Raw genomic sequence first — 26,522 nt, forward strand, 5'->3', positions numbered from 1 at the left:
GTTTAGTCTGAACTAATCTTTTCTTGCTGATCCAGGGATATGTTTTTCCATGACTGTGCAACTAAGGATTAATATCTAACACACAAAGCAGCCGATAGACTCTGCTGATATTAATCTGAGGTCACACAAAGGTGAGGACCGGCATCAGCTACTGAATGGTGGATTTATCCTGCATCATTTTATCAATAATGAGTCTATTTTTTGTGAACTTCTTTCAATGCTAATAAAACAGAGCTTAAAAAGAGATTTGTTATCAATGCACAGTATGCAGACACAGCTGGTCTGGGGCCACTTACTTCTAGTTTCTTTGACCTTATAGTGCACAAAATTCAGTAACACACTGTCCACTAATTTGGGATCCACAATGTACATGGGAATCCAATTGCTTTCTGGTTACTTGAATTACAATTCTAATGAAGGAATAGAGTCATAGATACACAGCACGTAAACAGACACTTCGGTCCAAGTCAGCCATGCCGGTTATGTCTAATCGAACCAGTCCCGTTTGGCAGCGTTTGGTCCATATCCATCTAAACCGTATCTATCTATGTACTCTTTAAATATCTTTTAAATCTTGTAATTGTATCTACCTCTACAGCTTCCTCTGGCATTTCATTTTCTATATCCTTCAACCTGTGTGAAAAAATTTCAAACCATATTACTTTGAAATCTATTCCTTCACACCATAAATGTATGCACTCTAGTTAGTTTGGAGACTTCATCTAAACTTGTATAAAGCCTCTGGTTCTGAGGAAGCTTAAAGGAAGCACAGAAAGTACTTTTGCAGTTGTTGGTGTGGTTTGGCATTTGGTCCGGAAGCTGAACTCCACTGTGGTAACTGCTCCTGGCTTTCTCCCTGGTCTTTCGGTCGAAGCTTTCTGCGAAGAGGTTTCAATGGAGGCTGGCGATGTGACGCGTCCTTTGTTGGAAGGAAAAAGAACAAAGCCATTTGTTGCTAAAACTTCTCTCACAACCTTTGCATGTAATTTTATTCCTTTTGAAACCCACTCCACCCCACATTATATAGCCATGTGTGGGTCAGTTGTAGACAACATGAAATGGATAGAGTACCATTTGGCCCACTAGCTCTCAGCTGTGGCTCAGTGATTCTACTTGAGGCCACAGAGGCAGCAGGTTGTGAGTTGAAGTCGCGCTCCACACGAAACAGGCACACCAGAGCAGCACACGAGGAGCATTGCACTTTCAGGAGTCGGGAGCCCTCAATGATGTAAAACTAAAGGTTCAATCTACCTTTGAGGTTGGTGTAAATATCCACAAGAGTTCGCCACATTGTCCCAGACAATATTTAACCTGCAACCACCATCACTCAACAACTAGCCATCATTATGACCGAGCTGTTTGTGAATCTTATTGTGCTTAAGGTGGAAGCTATATTTCCTACATTGCAGCAGTGACTGCAATTCAGAACACACAAAGTGCTGGAGTAACTCAGTGGTCAGGCAACATCTTTGAAGGACATTGATAGGCGATGATTCGGGTCAGGATCTTTCTTCAGAGTACGAAGAAGGATACCGACCCGAAACAACACCTATCCATGTCCTCCAGCAATGGACAACAGGTCAACGGAGGATGCGATCTCACTGGCTCTCCAATCCGCACTGGACCAATTGGACAATAAAAACACTTACAACAGCACTTATGTGTACAACAGTCCATATTGGTTTTACTGATATTGAGTCTCGACCCGAAACATCACCCATTCCTTCTCTCCTGAGATGCTGCCCTGACCTGCTGAGTTACTCCAGCATTTTGTGAATAAATACCTTGAGAGCCAGGTTGTTGTGCTGGCACCATTTGGTCAGTCAATCTCACTTCTATACTCTGACTCATCACCATCTGTAATTCGTCCAACAACAGTGATGTCATTGGCAAGCTTGAAGATGGAGTTCCCACTATGTCCGGCGACACGGTCATGAGTATAGAGTGAGTAGAGCAGGGGGCTGAGCACGCAGCCTTGAGGTGCTCCCGTACTGATTGTTAACGAGGAAAAAGTATTTCTGCCAATTCGCACAGACTGTGGTCTGTGGATGAGGAAGTCAAGGTTCCAATTGCAGAAGGATGCGCAGAGACCCAGTTCCATGAGCTTGTTAACCAGCTTTTTTTTCCGTTCTTTAAAAAAAAAATAATATTTACAATACCTTAAAACAAAACAGAACTCACCACCATAATACAAGACAAACAAATATACTAAATAAACCACTATACAACTATGTTACAATCCTTGTCAAGGATGCATTCAACCCCCCGTGGTGCCCAGCGGTCCCGGAAATCCTCCAGAGTGCCCGTGGACAGCGCGTAGTCCCTCTCCAACACCACCCGGGCGCGGATGTAACCCTGGAAAAGGGGTAGGCAGCTGGCTCGGGCAGAGCCCTCTTCCGCCTGGCGCCGTGAGTCGCAGATGGCCAGCTTGGCCAGGCCCAGGAGCAACCCAACCAGGACATCTTCAGCCCTACCCTCTCCCCTTCGCACAGGGTGTCCAAAGATGAGGATGGTGGGTGAAAAGTGCAGCCAAAAAGCAAGGAGCAGCCCCTTTAGATATTGGAATAGGGGCTGCAACCTCACACACTCCATGTACACGTGGTACACAGACTCTTCCAACCCGCAAAAGTGGCGGGCGCCTGGCGAGTCTGTGAACCGCGCGAGGAACAGGTTGCAGGGGACTCCTCGGTGCAATACCCTCCACCCCAGGTCTCCGATGGAGAGGGGCAGAATCCCTGCGTAGAGGGACCCCCACCGCGGGGCCACCTCGCGACCGGAAGGCAACACCGACCGCCACTTAGAGTCCGGACGGTGGACCAGGGCGAGGAAGTGCAGGGTGTGGAGGAGGAGCCCGTATAGGACACGCCTCCCTGCGTCTCGGAGAGACGCATAACCAGCTTTTTATTTATTTATTTGTTTATTTTTATTTTTTAATCAAAAATATTTATTCAAATATTAAAATAATATATACAATACAATAAAACCAAAACAGAACCCACCACCAGAATATTATACAAACAAATATACCAATTGAAACTATTATACAATTATATTACAATCCCCATCCAGGATACATCCAATCCCCCGCGGTGCCCAGCGGTCCCGGAAATCCTCCAGGGCGCCCATGGACAGCGCGTAGTCCCTCTCCAACACCACCCGGGCACGGACGTAACCCCGGAAAAGGGGCAGGCAGCTGGCTCGGGCAGAGCCCTCTTCCGCCTGGCGCCGTGAGTCGCGGATGGCCAGCTTGGCCTGGCCCAGGAGCAACCCAACAAGGACATCTTCGGCCCTACCCTCTCCCCTACGCACAGGGTGTCCAAAGATGAGGATGGTGGGTGAAAAATGCAGCCAAAAAGCAAGGAGCAGCCCCTTTAGATATTGGAACAGGGGCTGCAACCTCACACACTGCATGTACACATGGTACACAGACTCTTCCAACCCGCAAAAGTGGCAGGCGCCTGGCGAGTCTGTGAACCGCGCGAGGAACAGGTTGCAGGGGACTCCTCGGTGCAATATCTTCCACCCCAGGTCCCCGATGGAGAGGGGCAGAATCCCTGCATAGAGGGACCCCCACCGCGGGGCCCCCTCGCGACCGGAAGGCAACACCGACCGCCACTTAGTGTCCGGACGGTGGACCAGGGCGAGGAAGTGCAGGGTGTGGAGGAGGAGCCCGTACAGGACACGCCTCCCTGCGTCTCGGAGGGAGATGAAGGGTGTCGAGGAAATGCGACTCATGTTGTGTGGGACCGGCTCCCGGGAAGGATTACGGCGCCTGGGTCCGACGAGTACTTCCGGTTGAGCGGGGGTTTGCTCAGCCGCAGGTGCTCCACACATTTGAGCCTCTCCGACACCCAGCGGGGCAGGACAAGGGCCGGCTGCTCTCACGCCTGGGCCGCCGCCCTGCATAACCAGCCTTTTTTTTTTTTTTTTTTTTTTTTTTTAATCAAACATATTAATTCAAATATTAAAATAATATATACAATACAATAAAACCAAAACAGAACCCACCACCAGAATATTATACAAACAAATATACCTATTAAAACTATCATACAATTATACTACAATCCCCATCCAGGATACATCCAATCCCCCGCGGTGCCCAGCGGTCCCGGAATTCCTCCAGGGTGCCCGTGGACAGCGCGTAGTCCCTCTCCAACACCACCCGGGCGCGGACGTAACCCCGGAAAAGGGGCAGGCAGCTGGCTCGGGCAGAGCCCTCTTCCGCCTGGCGCCGTGAGTCTCGGATGGCCAGCTTGGCCTGGCCCAGGAGCAACCCAACAAGGACATCTTCGGCCCTACCCTCTCCCCTACGCACAGGGTGTCCAAAGATGAGGATGGTGGGTGAAAAATGCAGCCAAAAAGCAAGGAGCAGCCCCTTTAGATATTGGAACAGGGGCTGCAACCTCACACACTGCATGTACACGTGGTACACAGACTCTTCCAACCCGCAAAAGTGGCAGGCGGCTGGCGAGTCTGTGAACCGCGCGAGGAACAGGTTGCAGGGGACTCCTCGGTGCAATATCTTCCACCCCAGGTCCCCGATGGAGAGGGGCAGAATCCCTGCGTAGAGGGACCCCCACCGCGGGGCCCCCTCGCGACCGGAAGGCAACACCGACCGCCACTTAGTGTCCGGACGGTGGACCAGGGCGAGGAAGTGCAGGGTGTGGAGGAGGAGCCCGTACAGGACACGCCTCCCTGCGTCTCGGAGGGAGATGAAGGGTGTCGAGGAAATGCGACTCATGTTGTGTGGGACCGGCTCCCGGGAAGGATTACGGCGCCTGGGTCCGACGAGTACTTCCGGTTGAGCGGGGGTTTGCTCAGCCGCAGGTGCTCCACATATTTGAGCCTCTCCGACACCCAGCGGGGCAGGACAAGGGCCGGCTGCTCTCACGCCTGGGCCGCCGCCCTGCATAACCAGCTTGGAGGGGATGATGGTATTGAACGCTGAGCTGTAGTCTATAAACACCAGCCTGACGTAAATGTTTTTATTGTCCAAGTGTTCCAGTGCGAAATAGAGAGCCAGTGAGATTGCATCCTCCGTTGACCTGTTGTGGCGATAGGCAAACTGTAGTGGGTCGAGGTTCTTGTTGAGGTAGGAGTTGATATCCACCATAACCAACCTCTCAAAGCACTTCATCACTACAGACGTTAGTGCCACTGGTCAATAGTCGTAAAGGCACGTCACCTTACTCTTCTTGGGCACCGATATTATTGATGCCCTCTTAAAGCAGGTGGGAACCTCAGACCTCAGTAGTGAGAGGTTGAAAATGTCCGCAAAAACCCCAGCCAGTTGGTCTGCACAGGTTTTGAGAACTCGACTGGGTATACCATCAGGTCCAGGTGCTTTCCGAGGGTTCACCCCTCCTGAAAGATCTTCTCACGTCGGCCTCTGTGACTGTGACTGTAATACCATCTGGAAGTATGGGGGCTTGGGAAGGCTTCCCTATCAAAGCATGCGTAGAACGCATTGAGCTCGTCAGGGAGTGATGCTTCGTTGTCGCTTGAGCTGCCTCCTGGTTTTGCCTTGTAGGAGGTGTTGGCATTCAAACCCTGCCACAGTTGCCAAACATCCACCCAATCCTCCAGCTTTGAGCGGAAGTCCCTTTTGGCCTTTTTGATGGCCTTGTCAAGGTCGGATCTGGACTTCTTATAGACCTCTGCCTCACCAGACCTGAATGCCCGGGATCTGGTCCTCAGAAGAATGCGGATCTCCTGGTTCATCCAAGGCTTCTGGTTAGGAAACATTTGGAAGGTTTTTGTTGGAACAAAACACATGTCCTCCACACATTTTCTTTTGAAGTCTGTAACGACTGTGGCATATTCTTCAAGTACGTTGCCGAGTCCTTGAACATTGTCCAGTCTACTGACTCAAAGCAGTCCTGTAGTTGTTTCTCTGCCTCCCCAGACCAGCTCTGTGTATTCTCACCTCTAGGGCTGCGCTCTTCAGTTGCTGCCTATATGCAGGAAGAAGCAGCACTGCTGAATGGTCGGATTTCCAGAAGTGAGGGTGAGGGATAGAGCGATAGGCATCTCTGATGGTCAAATAGCAGTGTCAAGGGTGTTTAATCCTCCGGTGCTGCAGGCTACATGTTGGTGGTAGTTTGGGAGTGATTTTTTCAGGTTAGCTTTGTTGAAGTCCCCGACTATGGTGGTAAAGGCTTTGTGGTATGCCGTCTGGTGATAGTTGACCACGGCATGCAGCTCCTCCAATGCTAGACGGACATCTGCCTGGGGTGAGATGTAGAACGGACATCTGCCTGGGGTGAGATGTAGACCATAATCAGGAAGATGGAGGTGAATTGCCTCGGGAGTAGGATTGGGCGGCACTTCATCACCAGATGTTCCAGGTGCGGAGAGCAGGAGTTAGACAGAACTGCCACGTCTGAACACCATAAAGAGTTGGCCATGAGGCAGACGCCCCCGCCTCTCCCTTTCCCAGATGCATGCGTACGATCCATATGATGGATGGAGAAACCTTCAGGCTGGACCGGTGAGTCTGGGGAGCTGGGGGGTGAGCCATGTCTCTGTGAAACAGAACACAGAGCATTCCCTCAGCTCCCTTTGGTAAAACAGCCTTGACCTTAAGTCCTCCACTTTATTTTCCAGTGATTGTACATTGGCTAGTAGGATGGTAGGGAGAGGGGGGTCATAGTCCCCTGCGTTTCAGTCTGACTTGGAGTCCTTTGTAATATACACCAGGGTAAAATGAAATTCCGTTCACACGAATCTCAGAATAAACTGTTTACAATAATGATAGATACAACAATGAATGCGGAAGAGCAAGGAATAGTGCAAAGATTGTAATGCAACATGAGTTCATTGAAAGAAAAAACGAAAGTGCAGTAATGAATAACAAATGAGGCATGGTTAAGAGCATCTGGCAGCACCTCTGTGAAGTGGGTGTGAAAGAAGTGATAGGTTAGGGCGGGGGAAACTGTTCTTAAGTCAGGACATCCAGGCTTTCAAGTATTTCTATATTTTCCCAGAAGGTAGATGGTAGAAATAGAAATGGCCAGCGTGGCAGGCATCCTTGACGATATTTCCAGCTTTTCTGATGCAATGTGCAGTAAAGATGGGCTGAATGGACGGAAATGATGAGCTGTGAGCTGTATGAGGAGGGGAACATGTCTTGGTGATACTTAATTTGCCTGTTCAAAAACCGGCGTTGAATGCATTGAAGATAGACACAAAAAGCTGGAGTAAAAAATTCAGCGGGCCAGACAGCATCTCTGGAGAGAAGGAATGGGTGACGTTTTGGGTTGAGACCCTTCTTCAGACCTGTCCCGCTGAGTAACTCCAGCTTTTTTTTGTCTATCTTCGGTTTAAACCAGCATCTGCAATTCCTTCTTACAGAGATGTGAACTGACAGTTTTCAGAAGAGGCAAATGTAACAAACATGGTGACATCCCAGGAGGATGTAAAATAGGCAGACACACTGTATATGAAATTTAAACACAAGTTTCAGACATTGGATTTTGTAGGAAAACTGCAAATGAAGGCAAGGCAACAAACTAAATGGTACAATTTTAGTGGGTGTTCAAGAATATTTGAAGATGTAAGCAAACAAATCTTTGAGGATGGAGTGATAAACTGAGGAGGTTGTTTAAAAAAGTACAAGTATTAGAACATTATATTAAATATTTATTCAATACTTATTCCTCAGAGGGTACTGTGTTCATTCTGGACACCATACCTTGGGAAGAATGTCAAGGCTCTAGTTGCAGGAGAGTTACAATAATACCAGACATAAAAATACCTCAGATATGTAAGCATAACTGAAATAATATCAGCCATACTACTGCTACGGCGCCTGAAAAGACCTGTAGATATCGCCTGGTGAGGGATGTCCACATGGGTCTTGCAATTCTTGATCCTGAACTTCAAATTGAGGAATGTGCTTGAATTATTTTAATAAAGGGTGCCTTGCTCAGTAGCATGATCAGAGTGATAACTTAGTCCAATGGCAAGGAGGATCAACATGACTGGAGGCCTGTTTAATTAACCTTGCCAATTGTGGATGCACACTAAAATGACAATTCTCTCTCACACAAACACGGCCCTCCTTACTGACAACCACTCCTTCACGAGTATGCACCGATTCAAACAAGCTTGCCAACCACCACCCCCTTCTTATGCATCCTTCTGCACACCCCATTCACTATCCCCACCTACCCCCACCTCCACTGGCTCTCCTTTGATGAGGCAGCAACCGCCTGCTCGATAAATCTCACTGGGCTGCAGGTGTGTTGTTAAATCACAGGATATCTTTAGCTGGTCGACGTTGAGAGAATAGTCCTCACTCAGGAGGAGCCCCTTGTGCTTCTGCATTGACCACATTGGGTTTACCATCATTGTGACTTGGGCTTACAGAACACTTATTAATTATGCAAAGCAGTAACAAAAAATACAGCAAAATACAATTCTCTATAGAACATTCAGCCATCTTCAAATATGGAAATTATTAATCATACATAGTCTTATGTCAACATGCTAAGTATAACTAGGCCAAATATGTGGTCCCTATAGAAACATAGAAAATAGGTGCAGGAGGAGGCCATTTGGCCCTTCGATCCTGCACCGCCATTCATTATGATCATGGCTGATCATCCACAATCAGTAACCCGTGCCTGCCTTCTTCCCATATCCCTTGATTTCGCTAGCACCAAGAGCTCAATCTAACTCTCTTTTAAATTCATCCAGTCAATTGGCCTCTACTGCCTTCTGTGGCAGAGAATTCCACAAATTTACAACTCTCTGGGTGAAAAGGTTTTTGCTCACCTCAGTTTTAAATGGCCTCCCCTTTATTCTTAGACTGTGGCCCCTGGTTCTGGACTTCCCCCAACATTGGGAACATTTTTCTTGCATCTAGCTTGTCCAGTCCTTTTATAATTTTATACGTTTCTATAAGATCCTCTCTCATCCTTCTAAATTCCAGTGAATACAAGCCCAGTCTTTCCAATCTTTCCTCACATGACAGTCCTGCCATCCTGGGGAATTAACCTCGTGAACCTATGCTGCACTGCCTCAATAGCAAGGATGTCCTTCCTCAAATTAGGAGACCAAAACTGCATACAATACTCCAGATGTGGTCTCACCAATGCCCTGTACAACTGCAGAAGGGCCTCTTTACTCCGATACTCAAATCCTCTCGTTATGAAGGCCAACATGCCATTAGCTTTCTTCACTGCCTGCTGTACCTGCACGTTTACTTTCAGTGACTGGTGTACAAGGACATCCAGGTCTCGTTGCACTTCCCTTTTTCCTAATCTGACACCATTGAGATAATAATAGAATGATTTTATATTGGCTCATTCTATCAGTCAAAAGAGCCTCTTCACGATGGCCTCAAAAGACAGGTTGAACCAAGCAAATGGCCTATAAAATATCCTCCATTGAAAATAAACCAGGAGAAAAAGAAACTTCAGATCACATCACCAACATCAAATAAGTTGGCAAATAAAAAATAATAGAAAACAAGTAATTCCAACAAACCTTAATTGGAGAATTACTTTCTTCCCCAAGACTGCTCGATTTGTTCACCTGACTGTACAATTCTGTCAATGGTCCTTTACTACCCTACAAGAAGAGAAAATAAGAGCAGGTGTGGGATATTCAGCTCTTTGATCATGTGTTAATGTGTAAATGCATGTCAACCAGCTGTGATATATTTCAGTTCCTGGAATCTAATTTAGGATTAGTTGACAAATTCTTCACCAATATACATAAAGAAGCACCTGAGAGCCATCAAAACAAACCAGTCCATTCAGGATGAATCAGCAAAAAGTATCTAAGTATCAACTGAGATTATGGAGTGGAATAAAAACCTAACCAACAAACATCTGAGTCAAGAGATGATACTGATAACTAACCGAGATATCAGCCCTGTAGTTCTTACTGTATATGCTGCACCCACACCCTACGGCTTCAAGCCTCGTAGCATAAGATTCTTCTATTTCATCCCTTGCTTTTGATGAGCTATGTTGTACTTTGCTTTCACAGTTTTCAAGAGAGGGTTAGATTTAGCTCTTAAGGCTAAGGGAATCAAGGGATATGGGGAAAAATCCGGAACGAGGTACTGATTTTGGATCATCAGCCATGGTCATATTGAATGGCGATGCTGGCTCGAAGGGCCGAATGGCCTACTCCTGCACCTATTTTCTATGTCTTCCAGATCATGGACTGGGAGGATGGTCTACTGCTTGGCCATCCCTGAAGTTATTTTATAATTCAGAAAGTGACATTGTTTACAGGCTTCCATCCCAGATGGGAGGGAAGAGCCTTTCAAATGTTACAGTTGAAATGAAGAGCTCAGTGAATGAATGGCAGTGCTCAACACGTTTTCTAGTGACGCAAAACATATGAGCCTTTTCACAGTGCCATACTCACTTCTGTAATAAATGACTATTAAAAAACACAATAATCACTGAGATCCACATCTTTTAAACAGAGTCTTGTGTTTTGGCACTTTATTAGAAAATTAAAAAAATATTTATTTGTTTCTGAGGAATGCTCTTTTTGTTTTGAAGTGGTGAATCACAATTCCTTTTCCTTACACTTCCTCCTTAGGGTTAATACAGCAACCATGGTTCAATAAATAACAATTTAACTAAATCATAGCGTGCTCCCCAGATTTCAGCTGCTGGATTAGACGGTGAACCTGGGGAGGTTCACCTCACAGCAAAGTTTGAGAGAAGATCAGATCGAGGTGAGGAACATTGTGATGAGTTTAGACAAAGCCAGATAAAGGATGAGTATTCCCACTGGTGGATGGTTCAAGTACTACAACATTGAATTGAAAGAAATTGGGCTTAAAAAATATACAAATGTGAGAGAAACCATTTTTCCCCTACTGTTATGTTGAAACTGAATGGATCAGGGCTTTCAAGGACAAACAAAACTTTTGTTTTCTTTGGTAACATTCCTGAATTTTGTTTTAGGATGGAAGAACAATATTGATGGAGGAACAATGTTAAATGAAGGAAAGTGATCTACAAAATGCACTCTCCTACACAAGAACACAAGAAAATAGGAGCAGAATTAGGTCACTTAGCCTTTTAGGCCTGGCCTGCCATTCAATGTAATGATGACTGATCTGCCCCAGGACTCCATTTTCTGTACCAGATCCGCACAGTCCTTAATCTTACAAAAAAATATCTCCCTCCTCTTTAAATAGTCCAACGATCTATTAACTTCCTATGTAGATTATTCCAGATAAAAATCCCTGTGCACTTCAGTTTTAAATGATCTTGTAATTATAGCTCCTTGCTTAAGACATCCCAGCAAGTGGCAATACCTTGATACCTCCCCTGTCAATACATTTTAAGATCTTGCATGTTTCAGTAATATCAATAATAAGACGTTATTGCCTTCCATCACAGCGAGGAATGTGGTGGAGCCACTGTGGAGGATGTTTATGTTAATTTTTATGTTGTTATGTGTCTTGTTGATTTTTTTGGAATGACTGTATGGCAAATTAAATTCTTTATATGTTGCAAAACATACTTGGCTAATAAATGACATGAGGTACGAGTTCTCTAAGCTCTAAAGAATGCAGATCCCATTTCTTCAACCTTGAAGCAGGGTCTCCACCTATTTCCCTCCACAGATGCTCTCTGAACCACTGAGTTTCTTCAGCAGTTTGTTTTATTTCAAGATTCAAGCATTTGTAATCTTGTCTCTCCTCTGTCTTTTGATTCATCCAACCAAAGTGCATCATCTCACACTTTCCTACACTAAACTTCATTTGCCAAGTTCTCACCCACTCACTCAACCTATCCATATCCTATTGCAGAGTCCAAATATGCTCATCAATTCATGTCCTCCCACCTATTTTTGTGACATTTGCAAACTTGGATACCTCACATTCTGCTCCCAAAACCAAATTCCAAATGGAAAAAAAACCTTCACATTGTTCCTGGATGTAAAAAAAAAAACCCAGACCAAATTGTCCTTAAACAGGGCACGAGCTTGGAGAAAGTGATACAGCTTTACAACCTCAGTTTTTATTTCAAATTTCTTTAACTTTATTTTCAACCCTTGTGATGGCATAACATAAGCACTTGAGAAAGAATAATTTGTCGGTTTGAGGGAATGGGATTTACAGTAACTCTATTAGTAGCTGGCACAGACTCGATGGGCAAAATGGCTACTTTATGTGTATTGACAATTCTATGGATTCTACATAAAATCCAATTTGTCTATCAATTTTCTTGGCTGCAAAAATACTACTAGGTGCACCATCTGGTGGTAGAAGCTCAGATTACAAACCACTTTTGCAAATTTACTCTTCTGTGACTTAGCAGCAATTCTATCCTGCATATTGAAATTCCACAAAACCCATTTCTGATCTTCAAAGACTCTCATCTTCCACTGTGTCGAGGCAGCTAAAGTGGCTGCTTACCTTACCAAAGGATTGGATTGTCCAAGTCAATGTTTTGGAATCAGATTGATGAGTGAACCAACTACAGGTAAGATGATTCCAGATGTCCCTGCCTCCTCATTAAAAGATAGGGTATTGATGGAAAAAAGTTTATAACATCAACTTGTCTTTCATGTCATTACATTTTAAGTCTGAACCATATGCTTTTTTTCTATTGCACTTTCTATCGGGGACAAAATGCAATTAAAAAAAATCTATTCATTTTTTAGATCTGAGTATCACATGCAAGGGCAGCATATAATTGCGACTTGAAAATGCAGCAGACAGTTCATTGGGGTACAGCCATTTCAAGACTCAACATGGGGAAAGATGTGCTGTCATATAGGCCAGTCCAGGGAAAGATGGCAGATATCGTCTGGAAGTTTGTATGGTCTGGATGGCACAAACCTCTGGAAGTTTGTATGGCCATTGTTACTCTGACTTGTCATTCTTTCATTAAGCCTTTTCTGTATTCAGTTAGCTAGCTCCCCCTTGTTTCTACTCGATCTAACCTTCCAGAACAACCTACTATGTGGAATTTTATCAAAGGCCTTGCTGAAGTCCATATCGACTATGTATATGACTCTGCCCTCATAAGCCTTCTTGGTTACTTCTTCAAAAAACCCAATCAAATATGTGAGACATGATCTCCCATGCACAAGATCATCTGGACTATCCCTAGTCAACACCTATCTTTCCAAATGCACGTATATCTTATTCCTCAGGATATTCTCCAGTAACTTGCCTCCCACAGATGTTGGGCTCACTGGCCTATAGTTTCCAGATTTTAATTTCCAACCCTTTTTAAATAGAGGCACAACATTAGCCATCTCTAGTCTTCCAGCACTTCACCAGTGTCGAATGATTCATCTATCTCAGTCAGGATTTCCATCAATTTCTTCCTGGACCTTGGCACCAGGAAGGCAACACACCCTTCTGGACTTGCATTTGCTGCCACAGGAACTCGTGTCTGTTTCCTTAACTAATGAGTCCCCTCTCACTATAGCCCTTACTTCACCCGACCCAGCTGTGCCACAGAATACGCTTGGTGCAGCAGACCTAATTGCTACTGCTGCTCTCCTCTGACGAGTCATTCCCCCCACCAACAGTATCCAAAAGATATACCTGTTTTTGAGATGAACACCTGCAGAAGATTCCTGCATTCTCTGCCTATTCCCTTTCTTGGTGTCACCCATCTACTTTGTGCCTGTACCTTAGGTGTAACCACCTCACTATAACTCCTATCTACGAAGCCCTCTGTCCCACGGACGATCTGAGTGTCATCCAGCCGCAGTTCCAGTTCCCTTGCGCGGTCAGTTGGGAACTGCAAACTGAACACATTTCCCACAAGTGTATCCTCATAAACACTGGAAATTTCCATGACTTTCCATATCCTGCAGAAGGAACATATCATTGCCCTAACTACCATCCCTATTGCACTGACCAGAGTTACAAAATAAGACCTTGCTGTCACCTTCCTTTCTGAAACTTCTCTATTCAAAGCCACAACACATCCTCAAACATATCATTTCACCTCAATATACAGCCTCTCTCAAAATGATTGCTCCTGAATGGCCCTCCACCAGTGCCTATGTTTCTTTTCAACACCATCAGGAACAGTCACTCCGAACTCCAGCAGCAGGTTTTTAAATCTTCCGTGCCTCTCAGCTGCTCAGTTGACAGTGAAACTAACCTGGCTTCATGTTAATGTTCATAATTCCACTTTATTCTCCACTGCATTCAGTACTTTAATGGACGACATTTTCTTTTTCTTTCACGTGTCCCCGAATGGCTGAGTATTGGTAGCATTTTCTGACTTTTCGCAAATTTTTTGCATTGATTCTGCGATGCAAGTTTACTAATTCAATTTGATCGCAAATACTTCAGTCAACCCCGGGGTATTGAAAAAATATTGGTACTTCCCAAAACTCCATTCAGATATTACTGTATAATTAACTACAGGATTTCCTACCCCATGAGTAAATTATTTAGTTGAAGTCACTGAAATTTAAGACTGATTTACACTATGTCTGGATTCCCACCTCTAGATAAATTGATTTGATAATGTTAGTTGCGGAATAACTTCTGGGTAAGGCAGCAGAAAGAAACCCTGTTTTACTACAAATCAAGCAATGAGATCTTTAATGTCCATTGAAGACACCCGATGGAACCATGGTTTAATGTTCTAATTGAAAAGACCGCATCTCTTAATGCACAGCACTCCCCCAGCGCAAGGCTAAAGTATGCCACGCTAAGGACAAAATCATGTGGTCAGGTCTTTAGCCCTTACCTTAAATCTTCTGAAATCATTGAGTGAAGATTATTACTCCAGTACTTACTTAGCCTACAATCTGGCAGTATCTGGCTAACATTGCATTAATGCCCCACACTCTGATACCACCTTTCCCTTTCTTTCACTGTGGATATACATCTCCATAAGTAGTCAGAATTTTGCAGATGTAATAGGTTTACCTGTTCACTGAACTTGCTGAAATCTGCAAAATTTGGCTGCTGGATCGTCTCTTGCGGTTTGGCAGGCAGATTATTGACCTTTGCATTAGCAGGAAAGGGAGCAATCTACAGAAAATAAAAGGCAAGTTTTCTAACTGCAATCACCAATCTTTCAGGATTTCAAAGAAGTCAAAACATTTCTCACCTTTCCTCCCTTGGAAGCACTAAAATCTCACTATGGGCAGTAATATTGCCTTCAGCTACCCCTACTAACTGGTCAATTTTGGTGAAGGGAAGCAATAAAGGATGGTGACTGACCATCTGATGGTGCTGCAAGTCATGGGCAAGTATACTTATACTCAATGTTCACAGATACACAAATCCGACAGGAGTTGCAAGACTCCGATTGGAAAGACACATATTCCTGGAATAACAGTGGGTCAGGCTGCATTCTTAGAAAACATGGATAGATGACGTTTCAGGTCGAGACCCTTCTTTAGACTGAAGAAGAGTCTGAAGCACTGACTCTAATCTGAATTTGCCATACCTACCCTTCATTTCCGAAGGTGTCCAATCCGAATTGCAGGACCCTTACAGACTGCTGCTACTGAGAGTAATTGAAAATCAAAGCACTGCAGATGCTGGAAATAATAATAATATATTCCTTTATTTGTCCCACACCGGGGAAATTTGCAGTGTTACAGCAGCAAAGTGGTTAGCAAGAGACATTCAATACAAATAAAAATAAAGATAAGGATAATTGTCATCATTTACTGTGTTTTTTTTTACTGCTACTGTTAACTGGTCTGTTGACTGGTCTGCTGGGAGTTGCGCTGATTGTGTAGTCTCACAGCAGCGGGAAGGAAGGACCTCCGATATCTCTCCTTCACACACTTGGGGTGAAGGAGTCTGTCACTGAATGAGCTACTCAGTGCAGTGACAGTGTCCTGCATGGGGTGGGAATCTGAGATAAAAACGGAAAATTCTGGAAAAACAAGTCAGGTGGTATTTGTGGAAAGAAGAAAGAGTTCATGTTTGAGGTTGAAAGGCTTCTGCTTCCCTAGCAGATGAAAGGTCTGCAACCTGAAGCATTACCTTTGGTTCTCTGTTCACAGAAGCTGCCTGACCTGCTGAGATTCTATTTGTTGCTACCAAGAGCTATATTGGATATTGGCACTGTACTGATTTACATTCTCCTTTTTATATTAAAATGCTTTCTATGAATGGCACAACTAGACTCTCATCATGATCTTTTCAGATCTTAAACTGTTCTGTGCATTCTAAATGTAATACGGAGGAAGAACAGGTGTATTGATAAGCTAAAACTAGCTGTCAACTGAAAAATAAAGCAGAGGACAAACAAACACTAACAATCAGGAATAGCAGCAGGGGGTGGTAGGAGGTGGTAAGCAAGTGGAAATTACAGAACAGTTGAGAGATGCAGCTTAAGTCAGCAAATATGAAATGGAATTGGTAAAAACCTCATAACCAGGTTTACATCTGCTCATTCAGAGAAGTAAAGAATCTGGAAAAATGGTGAGAAAAAATTTACTAAAAAAACACTTAGTCTAAACAATCTCATATCTTTCCAAAGACCTGAACTGCTAAAAGGTTCTTTGCATTTACTTGGAGAACTGTGTGTATGTGATGATTCTGTCCAACAGTTTTTACATGACTCTCAGACATGTCGGAGTCAGTGCCAAGGCAGCAGTGGCAGACACCTATTGTTGATTTGCGGGAAAGACGTCCTGATCTGTTAGACCGTGCATGTCTCTTGCTCGGCTCATCCACTGATAATGCAAATCATGACTCGGCACTTTGCTATACTGAATTTCATCTGCCACTTCTCTGCCCACTCTCCTAACCTGTCAGTCCTTGCTTCCCCTATACTGCCTGCCCCTCCACCTATCATCGGCAAACTTGGCCACAAAGCCTTCGATCCCCTTATCCAAATCATTAATATACAACGTGAAGAGGCCCCAGCACCGACCCTTGCGGAACTCCACTAGTCACTGGGAGCCAACCAGAAAAAGCACCTTTTATTGTAACTCTTTGCCTTCTTCCATCCAGCCAACCCGCTATCCATGCTAGTATCTTTCCTTTAATACCATGGGCTCTCATTTTCTCTAGCAGCCTGACATGTGGCACCTTATCGAAGGCCTTCAGAAAATCTAGGTAAACAACATCTACAGCCTCTGTCTGTCCTGCTATTAACTTCCTCATAGAACTCCAACAGATTCATTAGACAAGATCTTCCCTTCACAAAACCATGCTGACTTTGACCTATTTCATCGTGAACTTCTAAGTGCTTAACCTCATCCATTATAATTGACTTTAAAATCTTACCAACCACCAAAGTCAGGTTAACTGGCCTATAGTTTCTGCTCTTCTGCTTTGCTCCCTTCTTGTGTAGTTGGCTAAGATTGAAAGGCAGAGCAGACTCGATGGGCCTAATGGCCTAATTCTGCTTCTATGTTTTATGGTCTAATTAAAACCATCAAAGATAACAAAAATATCATCTCACATCTTGCCCTCAGAAGCTGGTATCTCTAATTCACTTTAATGAGACTTGCCAGATGCGATCCTGTGCAGGCCCAACAACCAAGTTTCCTAGTTTGAAACCACAAGGGACTGCAGATGCTGCAGTCTGGAGTAAAAAAATAAAGGGCGGGTCGGGCAGCATCTGTGGATAGAAATGGACTGATTACATTTTACATGAAAGGTTGGGAACATTCATAAGTCTAAAGAAGGATCAGAACCCAAAATATTATCTATCCATTTCCCTCTACAGATGTTGCCTGACCTGCTGAGTTCCTCCAGCAGTCTGTTTTTTTCCTAACTTGAGAGTGGGGAAGTCTGCCAGGGCCCCCTTTGTCCTGTAGGACCATAGGAGGAGCCCATCAGTGTACAGGGCAGTCGGCAACCCAGGTGGTAGGAGGAAAATTGCCCCCATATGCTTAAATCCACACCAGTGCTGGCTATTGGGACTTCCAAGTCCAGCTAAGTCCTGGTATTGAGGTGGAAGTTCAGGCCATTACGGATACCCATGGCTGCACTGAAGACCGTGCCTTACCTTGGCTGTTGGAGGTCGTGGTGGGATGGCAGGTGGTGGCTTGAACCAACCGGATGTTATCACTAAAATGAAAAGATATTCACAAATTGCAAATATTAACACTAATTAATACACAAGCAAGTAATTGCTAACATCCAAAAACTTGATATGTCCATACAGGTCATGCTGATGGCATGCAAACCCAAGAATTAACAAAGTACTTTCTCTATGGTGAGGTACAGGTATAATGAAAAATCTTGCTTGCAGCAGCATCAAACACACATGGGCACAAACAAAGAGAAAATTATAGATAAATTATAAACATAGAAACATAGAAAATAGGTGCAGGAGTAGGCCATTCGGCCCTTCGAGCCTGCACCGCCATTCAATATGATCATGGCTGATCATCCAGCTCAGTAACCTGTACCTGCCTTCTCTCCATACCCCCTGATCCCTTTAGCAAAAAGGGCCACATCTAACTCCCTCTTAAATATAGCCAATGAACTGGCCTCAACTACCTTCTGTGGCAGATAATTCCACAGACTCACCACTCTCTGTGTGAAGAAATGTTTTCTCATCTCGGTCCTAAAAGACTTCCCCCTTATCCTTAAGCTGTGACCCCTGGTTCTGGACTCCCCCAACATCAGGAACAATCTTCCCGCATCTAGCCTCTCCAACCCCTTAAGAATTTTATATGTTTCTATAAGATCCCCCCTCAGTCTTCTAAATTCCAGTGAGTACAAGCCTAGTCTATCCAGTCTTTCTTCATATGAAAGTCCTGCCATCCCAGGGATGTATGGAGATTGTGCAAAAAAAAACAAGATATGAATGTACTAATATAAATGTTTAAAAAAATCGAAAGTAGTGCAAGAGGTGGGCCATCATGTTCCAATGTTATGGTCGGATTAGACTCGTGTAGGTTGATTCAAGAACCTTAAAGCTGTAGGAAAGCAGCTGTTCCTGAACATGGTGGTGCAGGATTTCAGGCTTCCCTACGTGCTATCCAGTGGGAATCTTTGAGAAGAGGGCATGGTGAGATGGGCGGATGATCCTTGATGATAGAAGACGTCTTCTTGAGGCAGTGCCTCATGTAGATGCTGTAATGGAGGGGAGCGCTGTGTCCGTGATGGACTGCTGAATCCACCACTCTCTGCAGCCTCTTGCATTCCCTGTGTGTTGGAATTGCCTTGCCAGGCAACTAGTCAAGATACTTTCTATAGTACATCTATAAAAATTCGCTATTGATGGACACATACCAAATTGTTTTAAACTTCTAAAAAAAGTTGACATGCTTTCATTGTGATTGCATCAGTTTACTGGGCCTTGGATAGGTCATCCAAAATGTTAACGTCCGGGAATTTGAAGGTCCATCAATAATCCCAACAATAAAAACTAGCACTTGGTCCAACTTCCCCTTTCTGAAGTCCTTCATCAATTCTTTCACCTTATTGACGTTGAGCAAGAGGTTGTTGTTGCGGCACCACTCAACTAGGTGTTCTATCATTTTCTTGTACACTGACTCATCACCGGCAATGATTTAGCCAATTACAGTGATGTTGTCAGTGAATTTATAGATGGTATTGGAGCCTGTGCTTAGCCACAAAGTCACGGGTGTAAAGAGAGTAGAGCAGGGAACTAAGCATGCAGCATTGAGGTGCACCTGCATTGATGGTCAATAAGGAGATGCTGTTACCTGTTACTGCTGATGAGGAAGTCAAGGATGCAATGCAGAATAATATTATAGCTACAGAGAAAGTACAGCAAAGGCTGCAACAAGGTAGATTGGGAGATTGGAAATACATTCTCAGTTTAGGAGAGGTCCGTGATGGACTGGGTGGGAGGCCACTTTTGTATGATGGACTGTGTATGGCACATAATGCAACATTGTGCTTAATGCATCTACACAGTTCACAAATAATCCATACAACTGATGTTAGTCCTTGTGCAATGTCCACCTGGATCCTCCACTATGAAAATGATTCATGGATATGTAATTAACAGCACATAATGAAGCAAATCAGTACAGCGGAGATCAGCTCACCGCCTACACCTCACAGGTCAATAATTGCTTGCAGATTTGTTCATGATCAGCTTAAGAGGTTCTCACTGAGCTGAAGACTTCAGTTATAAGTATAGGAGCAAGTCTGCATAGAAACATAGAAAATAGGTGCAGGAGGAGGCCATTTGGCCCTACGAGCCAGCACCTCCATTCATTGTGATCATGGCTGATCATCCACAATGATAAACCTATGCCTGCCTTCTCCCCATATCTCTTGATCCCACTAGCCCCTAAAGCTCTATCTAACTCTCTTTTAAATTAATCCAGTGAATTAGCCTCCACTACCTTCTGTGGCACAGAATTCCACAATTTCACAACTCTCTGGGTGAAAAAGTTTCTTCTCACCTCAGTTTTAAATGGCCTCCCTTTATTCTTAGACTGTGGCCCATGGTTCTGGACTCCCCCAATATTGGGAACATTTTTCCTGCATCTAGCTTGTCCAGTCCTTTTATAATTTTATACGTCTCTATAAGATCCCCTCTCATCCTTCTAAACTCCAGTGAATACAAGCCCAGTCTTTCCAATGTTTCCTCATATGACAGTCCTGCCATCCTGGGGAATTAACCTTGTGAACCTACGCTGCACTGCCTCAATAGCAAGGATGCCCTTCCTCAAATTAGGAGACAAAAACTGCACACAATACTCCAGATGTGGCCTCACCAGGGCCATATACAACTGCAGAAGGACCTCTTTACTCCAATACTCAAATCCTCTCATTATGAAGGCCAACATGTCATTAGCTTTCTTCACTGCCTGCTGTACCTGCACGCTTACTTTCAGTGACTGGTGTACAAGGACACCCAGGTCTCGTTGCACTTCCCCTTTACCTAATCTGACACCATTGAGATAATAATCTGCCTCCTTGTTTTTGCCGCCAAAGTGGATAACCTCACATTTATCAACATTACACTGCATCTGCCACGCATCTGCCCACTCACTCAACCTGTCCAAGTCACCCTGCAACCTCCTAACATCCTCTTTGCAGTTCACACTGCCACCCAGCTTTGTGTCATCTGCAAACTTGCCAGTATTACTTCTAATTCCATCACCCAAATCATTAATATATATTGTAAATAGTTGCGGCACTCCACTCGCCACTGCCTGCCATTCTGTAAAGGACCCGTTTATTCCTACTCTTTGGTTCCTGTCTACCAACCAATTCTCTATCCATGTCAATACCTTACCCCCAAAACCATGTGCTCTAATTTTGCTCACTAATCTCCCGTGTGGGACTTTATCAAAGGCTTTCTGAAAGTCTTAGAAACACTACATCCACTGGCTCTCCTTCATTTATTTTACTTGTCACATCCTCAAAAAATTCCAGAAGATTAGTCAAGCAGGATTTCCCCTTCATAAATCCATGCTGACTTGGACCAATCCTTTTACTGCTATCCAAATGTGCCGTTATTACCTCTTTAATAGTTGACTCCAGCATCTTCCCCACCACCGATGTCGGGCTAACTGGTCTATAATTTCCTTTTTTCTCTCTCACTCCTTTCTTAAAAAGTGGGATAACATTACCTACCCTCCAATCCACAGGAACTGATCCTGAATCGATAGAACATTGGAAAATGATCACCAATGCACCAACGATTTCTAGAACCACCGCCTTGATTACCCTGGGATGCAGACCATCAGGCCCTGGGGATTTATCAGCCTTCAGTCTACCCAATACTATTTCTTGCCTAATGCAAATTTCTTTCAGTTCCTCTGTCTCCCTCGATCCTCTGTCCTCTAGTACATCTGGGAGATTGTGCCTTCCTTAGTGAAGACAGATCCGAAATACCTGTTCAACCCTTCTGCCATTTCCTTGATACCCGTAATAATTTCACCCATTTCTGCCTTCAAGGGACGCACATTTGTCTTTACTGATCTGTTTTTCTTAACATACCTAAAGAAGCTATTACTATCCTTCTTTATATTCTTGGCCAGCTTACCCTCGCACTTCATCTTTTCAGCTCGTATTGCCCTTTTTGTTACCTTCTGGTGTCCTTTGAAAGTTTCCCAATCCTCTGGCTTCCCACTACTCTTTGCTAAGTTATACATCTTTTAATTCCATCCCTAACTTCCCTTGTCAGCCACGGTTGCCTCTTACTCCCCTTAGAACCTTTCTTCCTCTTCGGAATGAAATGATCCTGCATCTTCTGCATTATGCCCAGAAATTCCTGCCATTGCTGTTCCACCGTCATTCCTGCTAGGATCCTTTTCCAGTCGACCTTGGCCAGCTCCTCTCTCATGCCTTCATAGTCCCCTTTGTTCAACTGCAACACTGACACTTCTGATTTAACCTTCTCCCTCTCCAATTGCAGATTAAAACTAATCATATTATGGTCACTACCTCCAAGCGGTTCCTTTACCTTGAGTTCCCTTTATTAAATCTGGTTTATTGGACAACACTAAATCCAGATAACCACAGTGCATTTCCTTTGTTACGTGCCAGTTTTAACTCCTGCTGCAACTTACACCCTATATCCAGGCTACTGTTTGGGGATCTGTAGATAACTCCCATTAGCGTCTTCTTACCTTTACAATTCCTCAATTCTTTTCACAACGACTCTTCATCATCAGTCCCTATGTCGCCCCTCGCAAGGGGGTGTTCATTCAAATTAAAATTGCAGTTTATAGCAGCACATTATAGCCTTAGTAGTGGCCCTGCTGTTCTTGCTGTACAACCAGAGGCTGCATTTGGATTATTGTGTGCAGTTCTGGTCGTCCCAATGCAAGGAAGGGCATGGAGGCTTTTCTACACCCTCTTCAAGGTTTAGCAGAATGATGGGCATCAGTTATAAGGAGAGGTTAGACAAACTTGGATTTGTTTCTCTGGAGCGTCAGAGGTTGAGGGGATACCTGATACATAAAATGATGAGTGGCTGAGATAGAGTAAACAGTTAGGATGTTTTTCCCAGGGTGGAAATGACTAAGACCGGAGGGATAGCTTTAATGGCAGAGGGGAAAAGTTAAAAGGAGATGTGCTGGTGGCAGCATACAGTATATTTGTAGGATTTAAGAAACACTTGGATAGGCACATGGATATGCAGGGAATGATCTACTCAGAGTGTGTGTGTGTGTGTGTGTGTGTGAGTGTGAGTGAGTGTAAGTGTGTATATTTGTTGTTTATTATGGTGTTTACAGAGTATAACATTTACATTTCTGTTGTGTTTCTGCAAGTAAGAATTTAATTGTTCTGTTTGGGACATATGACAATAAAACAGTCTTGATTCTTGACTCTTGAATGAGTCTTTGCTTTCTGGACTGGGAAAATTTCTCATACAAGATTTCTACAGGGTCAATGTAGCGAGCAGATTTCCCCTGACAAAGCTGTGTTAACATTGGTGGGGGGAATTCAGTCTCAAAATAAGAGGTTTGCCATTGAGGACAGAAATAATAAGAAACTTCTTCACCTAATGTATTGTGATTTTTTGGAATTCTCTACTGAAGATGGCTGTGAAAGCATTGGTGCTTAAGATAAAGATCCATATTTATGGACCTGAAGGGAATCAGCAATTATGTATAGGTGATTGATAGAATTTAGGCGGAGTTGAAGAGTTGATAAGAATGTGGGGCAAATTAAAATGAATGGGAGTTACGTAATTGGAGCAGTGAGAGTTTCTACTCAAGTGCAATCAAATTGTGCTCAGAATTCACTCCGTCTTTTATTTTAACTTATTTTCAATTCGCCAAATGTATCATCTGCTGTAAACCAATCTGACTGATCAGGGTCTTGGAACATATATTTTTTTAATGTATTAAATTACATTCCATAATGTTTTTAAGTGTGATTAAATGCCAGAATCCAACCAGCTGAAAATAGATTTTTTTAAATTAAAATGATTTAACTGGAACACTTAGTCTGACATTTGAGAGCACAGTATTCAAAATTTTAACCAAATTTAAAAAGCAGATCTTAAATTTTTTTTTTTTAATGTCCCATTGTCTTAAAAGAATGGTTTAAATGTTTGCAAATTACTAGAAAGTTAAGGTTAACTTGGATTAGATATTGTTCAATGTTGTACGTGAAACAGGCATCTAAAGCGGAAGACTTGAAATTCAATTTGCTTTTGATATATTTCTAGCTTGAAATATTGATTTTTTGTGCTGATTTGATTCTCTTGGTTAAACCATGCAACCTGGTACATATGCCAAGACCTGACCAGTAAGGCCAAATAGAACTTGTGTGTCGACCTACAGAAGACTATTTCACCAACTAAGTTATCAACTGATCTAAAGATACATCTAAATTGCACCGATTTGAAGTACAAGTGGAAGATAAGCAATGAAGGACAGATGTATCATAAATCTTATCTTGACATCTTTTAAGGACAAAGAATTTCATGGTTATAATTACTAAGTTCTAAAAATATGCGGTTTCTAATGTTAAAAGCAGTCACGGTAAGTAAGCTATTGCTGTTTCATGTACAGTGCAGAATTACATTAATTTTTCATCTCATAATAACAGATGGGACAATTCTATTCACTTAAGATACTGTGTGAAGGAAAGAAGTGCCATATCTTTCATAGCAAGGCCAATGTTTTGCACACACTGTGGGTTCACTGACCTTGACTACCTTGCTGAAAAAGTTTATTTAGGTCCAGAGACGATGCTCTCGAATGAGTTTTTGGCAGTCTTGGTGGTGGTGTTGGGGGAACTTCTCCTTTCTTAATCGCATTTTCAGCAGAGGTACTGGAGTATGATCTGCAATGGATAAGCGTATTTTAACAAGGGTCAGTGGTTGGAGGGTTTTGCAGTCACGGATGTACTTGCCAACAGTTAACACTCAGCACCTAAAATGGAATCACTTGCTTTACTGCTATTTAATGATTCCAAGGTACAGTGAAATGCTTTGTTTTTATACAACCCAGTAAAATCATGTAGCAGACCTCACCTAGGCAGTCCACATGTGTATTCCCTGTGTTATATTTTGTTCCACCTTATTTAATAGAATTGAATAACAGGTGGGACATTGAATAGACAGCCAAAGAGATACCATTCATTTCTCATGACAGGTTCCTACCCCAAGTGTCAAAATTTGCAAAACATATGCATTAAAACATAAATGTCTAAACCATCTGCCAGTCTCAGAATAGGCTTTAGAGAAAAGCAAAAAAAATCTAGAATTAATAGTCAGGCAGACAGAACAACTACCCATTGTAGAGGGATTTGTCTAATAAACAAGTCTCATTCCAAGTACTAAATTACACAGCTAGCCTTTCAACCGATTTACACAACTTACTTAACTGGGTTGTTACATTTATTCAGCTTCTATTGGGATCCTGCCAAGGTTGGTAAATGCACTTGAGATAATAGTAAATCAGATAGATACTCTTAATAGACAGAGCATTGCAGTACACCATGAAACTCATGTAAAAATGCTATTATTTTAATAAACATAAGATATTTAAAAATCTATTGAGGACACATAAATTACCTGGGTCTTGTTTTTCTTTTCTGGCTGAATTCCAGATCTTGACAACCTTCAGAAAACAGGAGGTTGTACAATAAGATACAGAAATAATGAACAAAAACATAGCACACTTTTTAATGATTAAAAAAATATCAAGCATCAGAATCAAGTTCTTTTATAAATATGAGCAAACTCAGCAAGAATGATCCCTGTGGGGACGGCAATGCTTTTATCTACACAGGGCGGCACGGTGGCGCAGCAGTAGAGTTGCTGCCTTACAGTGCTTGCAGCACTCGAGACCCAGGTTCGATCCCGAGTACGGGTGCTGCCGATACGTGACTGCGTGGGTTTTCTCTGTGATCTTTGGTTTCCTCCCACACTCCAAAGACGTACAGGTTTGTAGGTTAATTGGCTGGAATAAGTGCAAATTGTCCCTAGTGTATATGTAGGATAGTGTTCATGTGCGAGGATCGCTGGTCGGTGTGGACTCGGTGGGCCGAAGAGCCTGTTTCTGCGCTGTATCTATAAATTAAACTAAACTATGGGTTGCCCTATTGCTCACTGCTTTTCCGCTACATACAAACCTTTACCACAAAGCCTCTTGGCAGGGAGAATCCAGGGAGAAAAATTAATGTCGCATCCATCAGCAGTCCTCCCAACATTTGATTTTACAAATTCATAATTTTGATGTCCAAAATTCAGAATTTTACATCAGAATTCATAATATGCTGCGTAATGTAACTTTTCAGCAAAAAAAAAGTATGCACAGCAAATGCGCATACGCGTTGCGCTACATTCATGTGTGAAAAACGACTATTATTTCCAACAGACTGTAGTTCTTGGACTACATGTACAATGTCGGGCTTATCATGAGTATATTCTGCTATTTATAGAAAGGTTATTGAACAGAGATACTTCTTGCAACGCAAAGAAAAAATTGTTTTGTTTTGTTTTTTCTATTTTGCTTTTTCCTTACACATCCCAAGTGGTGAGTCTGTGGAATTCTCTGCCACAGAAGGTAGGTGAGGCCAGTTCATTGGCTATATTTAAGAGGGAGTTAGATGTGGCCCTTGTGGCTAAAGGGATCAGGGGGTACGGAGAGAAGGCAGGTACGGGTTACTGAGCTGGATGATCAGC

At 43.4% G+C, this 26,522-nt stretch overlaps 1 protein-coding gene across 3 annotated transcripts in view; it reads right to left on the reverse strand.

Annotated features, from left to right (window-relative positions):
- reps2 (RALBP1 associated Eps domain containing 2) overlaps window positions 1-26,522 on the reverse strand; it is a 128,539-nt gene that overhangs the window by 8,391 nt on the left and 93,626 nt on the right. For 2 of the 3 annotated variants that reach the window (XM_078409486.1, XM_078409485.1), the window contains exons 12-17: window positions 25,410-25,455; window positions 24,540-24,676; window positions 17,946-18,007; window positions 14,894-14,998; window positions 9,496-9,579; window positions 780-919 (exon numbers count right to left, since the gene is read on the reverse strand). In XM_078409486.1, coding sequence (XP_078265612.1) covers window positions 780-919; window positions 9,496-9,579; window positions 14,894-14,998; window positions 17,946-18,007; window positions 24,540-24,676; window positions 25,410-25,455 — 574 coding nt within the window. The remainder of the gene's footprint in view (window positions 1-779; window positions 920-9,495; window positions 9,580-14,893; window positions 14,999-17,945; window positions 18,008-24,539; window positions 24,677-25,409; window positions 25,456-26,522) is intronic. The other variant, XM_078409488.1, reaches the window with a different exon arrangement.

The sequence above is a fragment of the Rhinoraja longicauda genome, chromosome 12, assembly GCF_053455715.1.
Source record: "Rhinoraja longicauda isolate Sanriku21f chromosome 12, sRhiLon1.1, whole genome shotgun sequence".
Taxonomy (NCBI): Eukaryota; Metazoa; Chordata; class Chondrichthyes; order Rajiformes; family Arhynchobatidae; genus Rhinoraja; species Rhinoraja longicauda.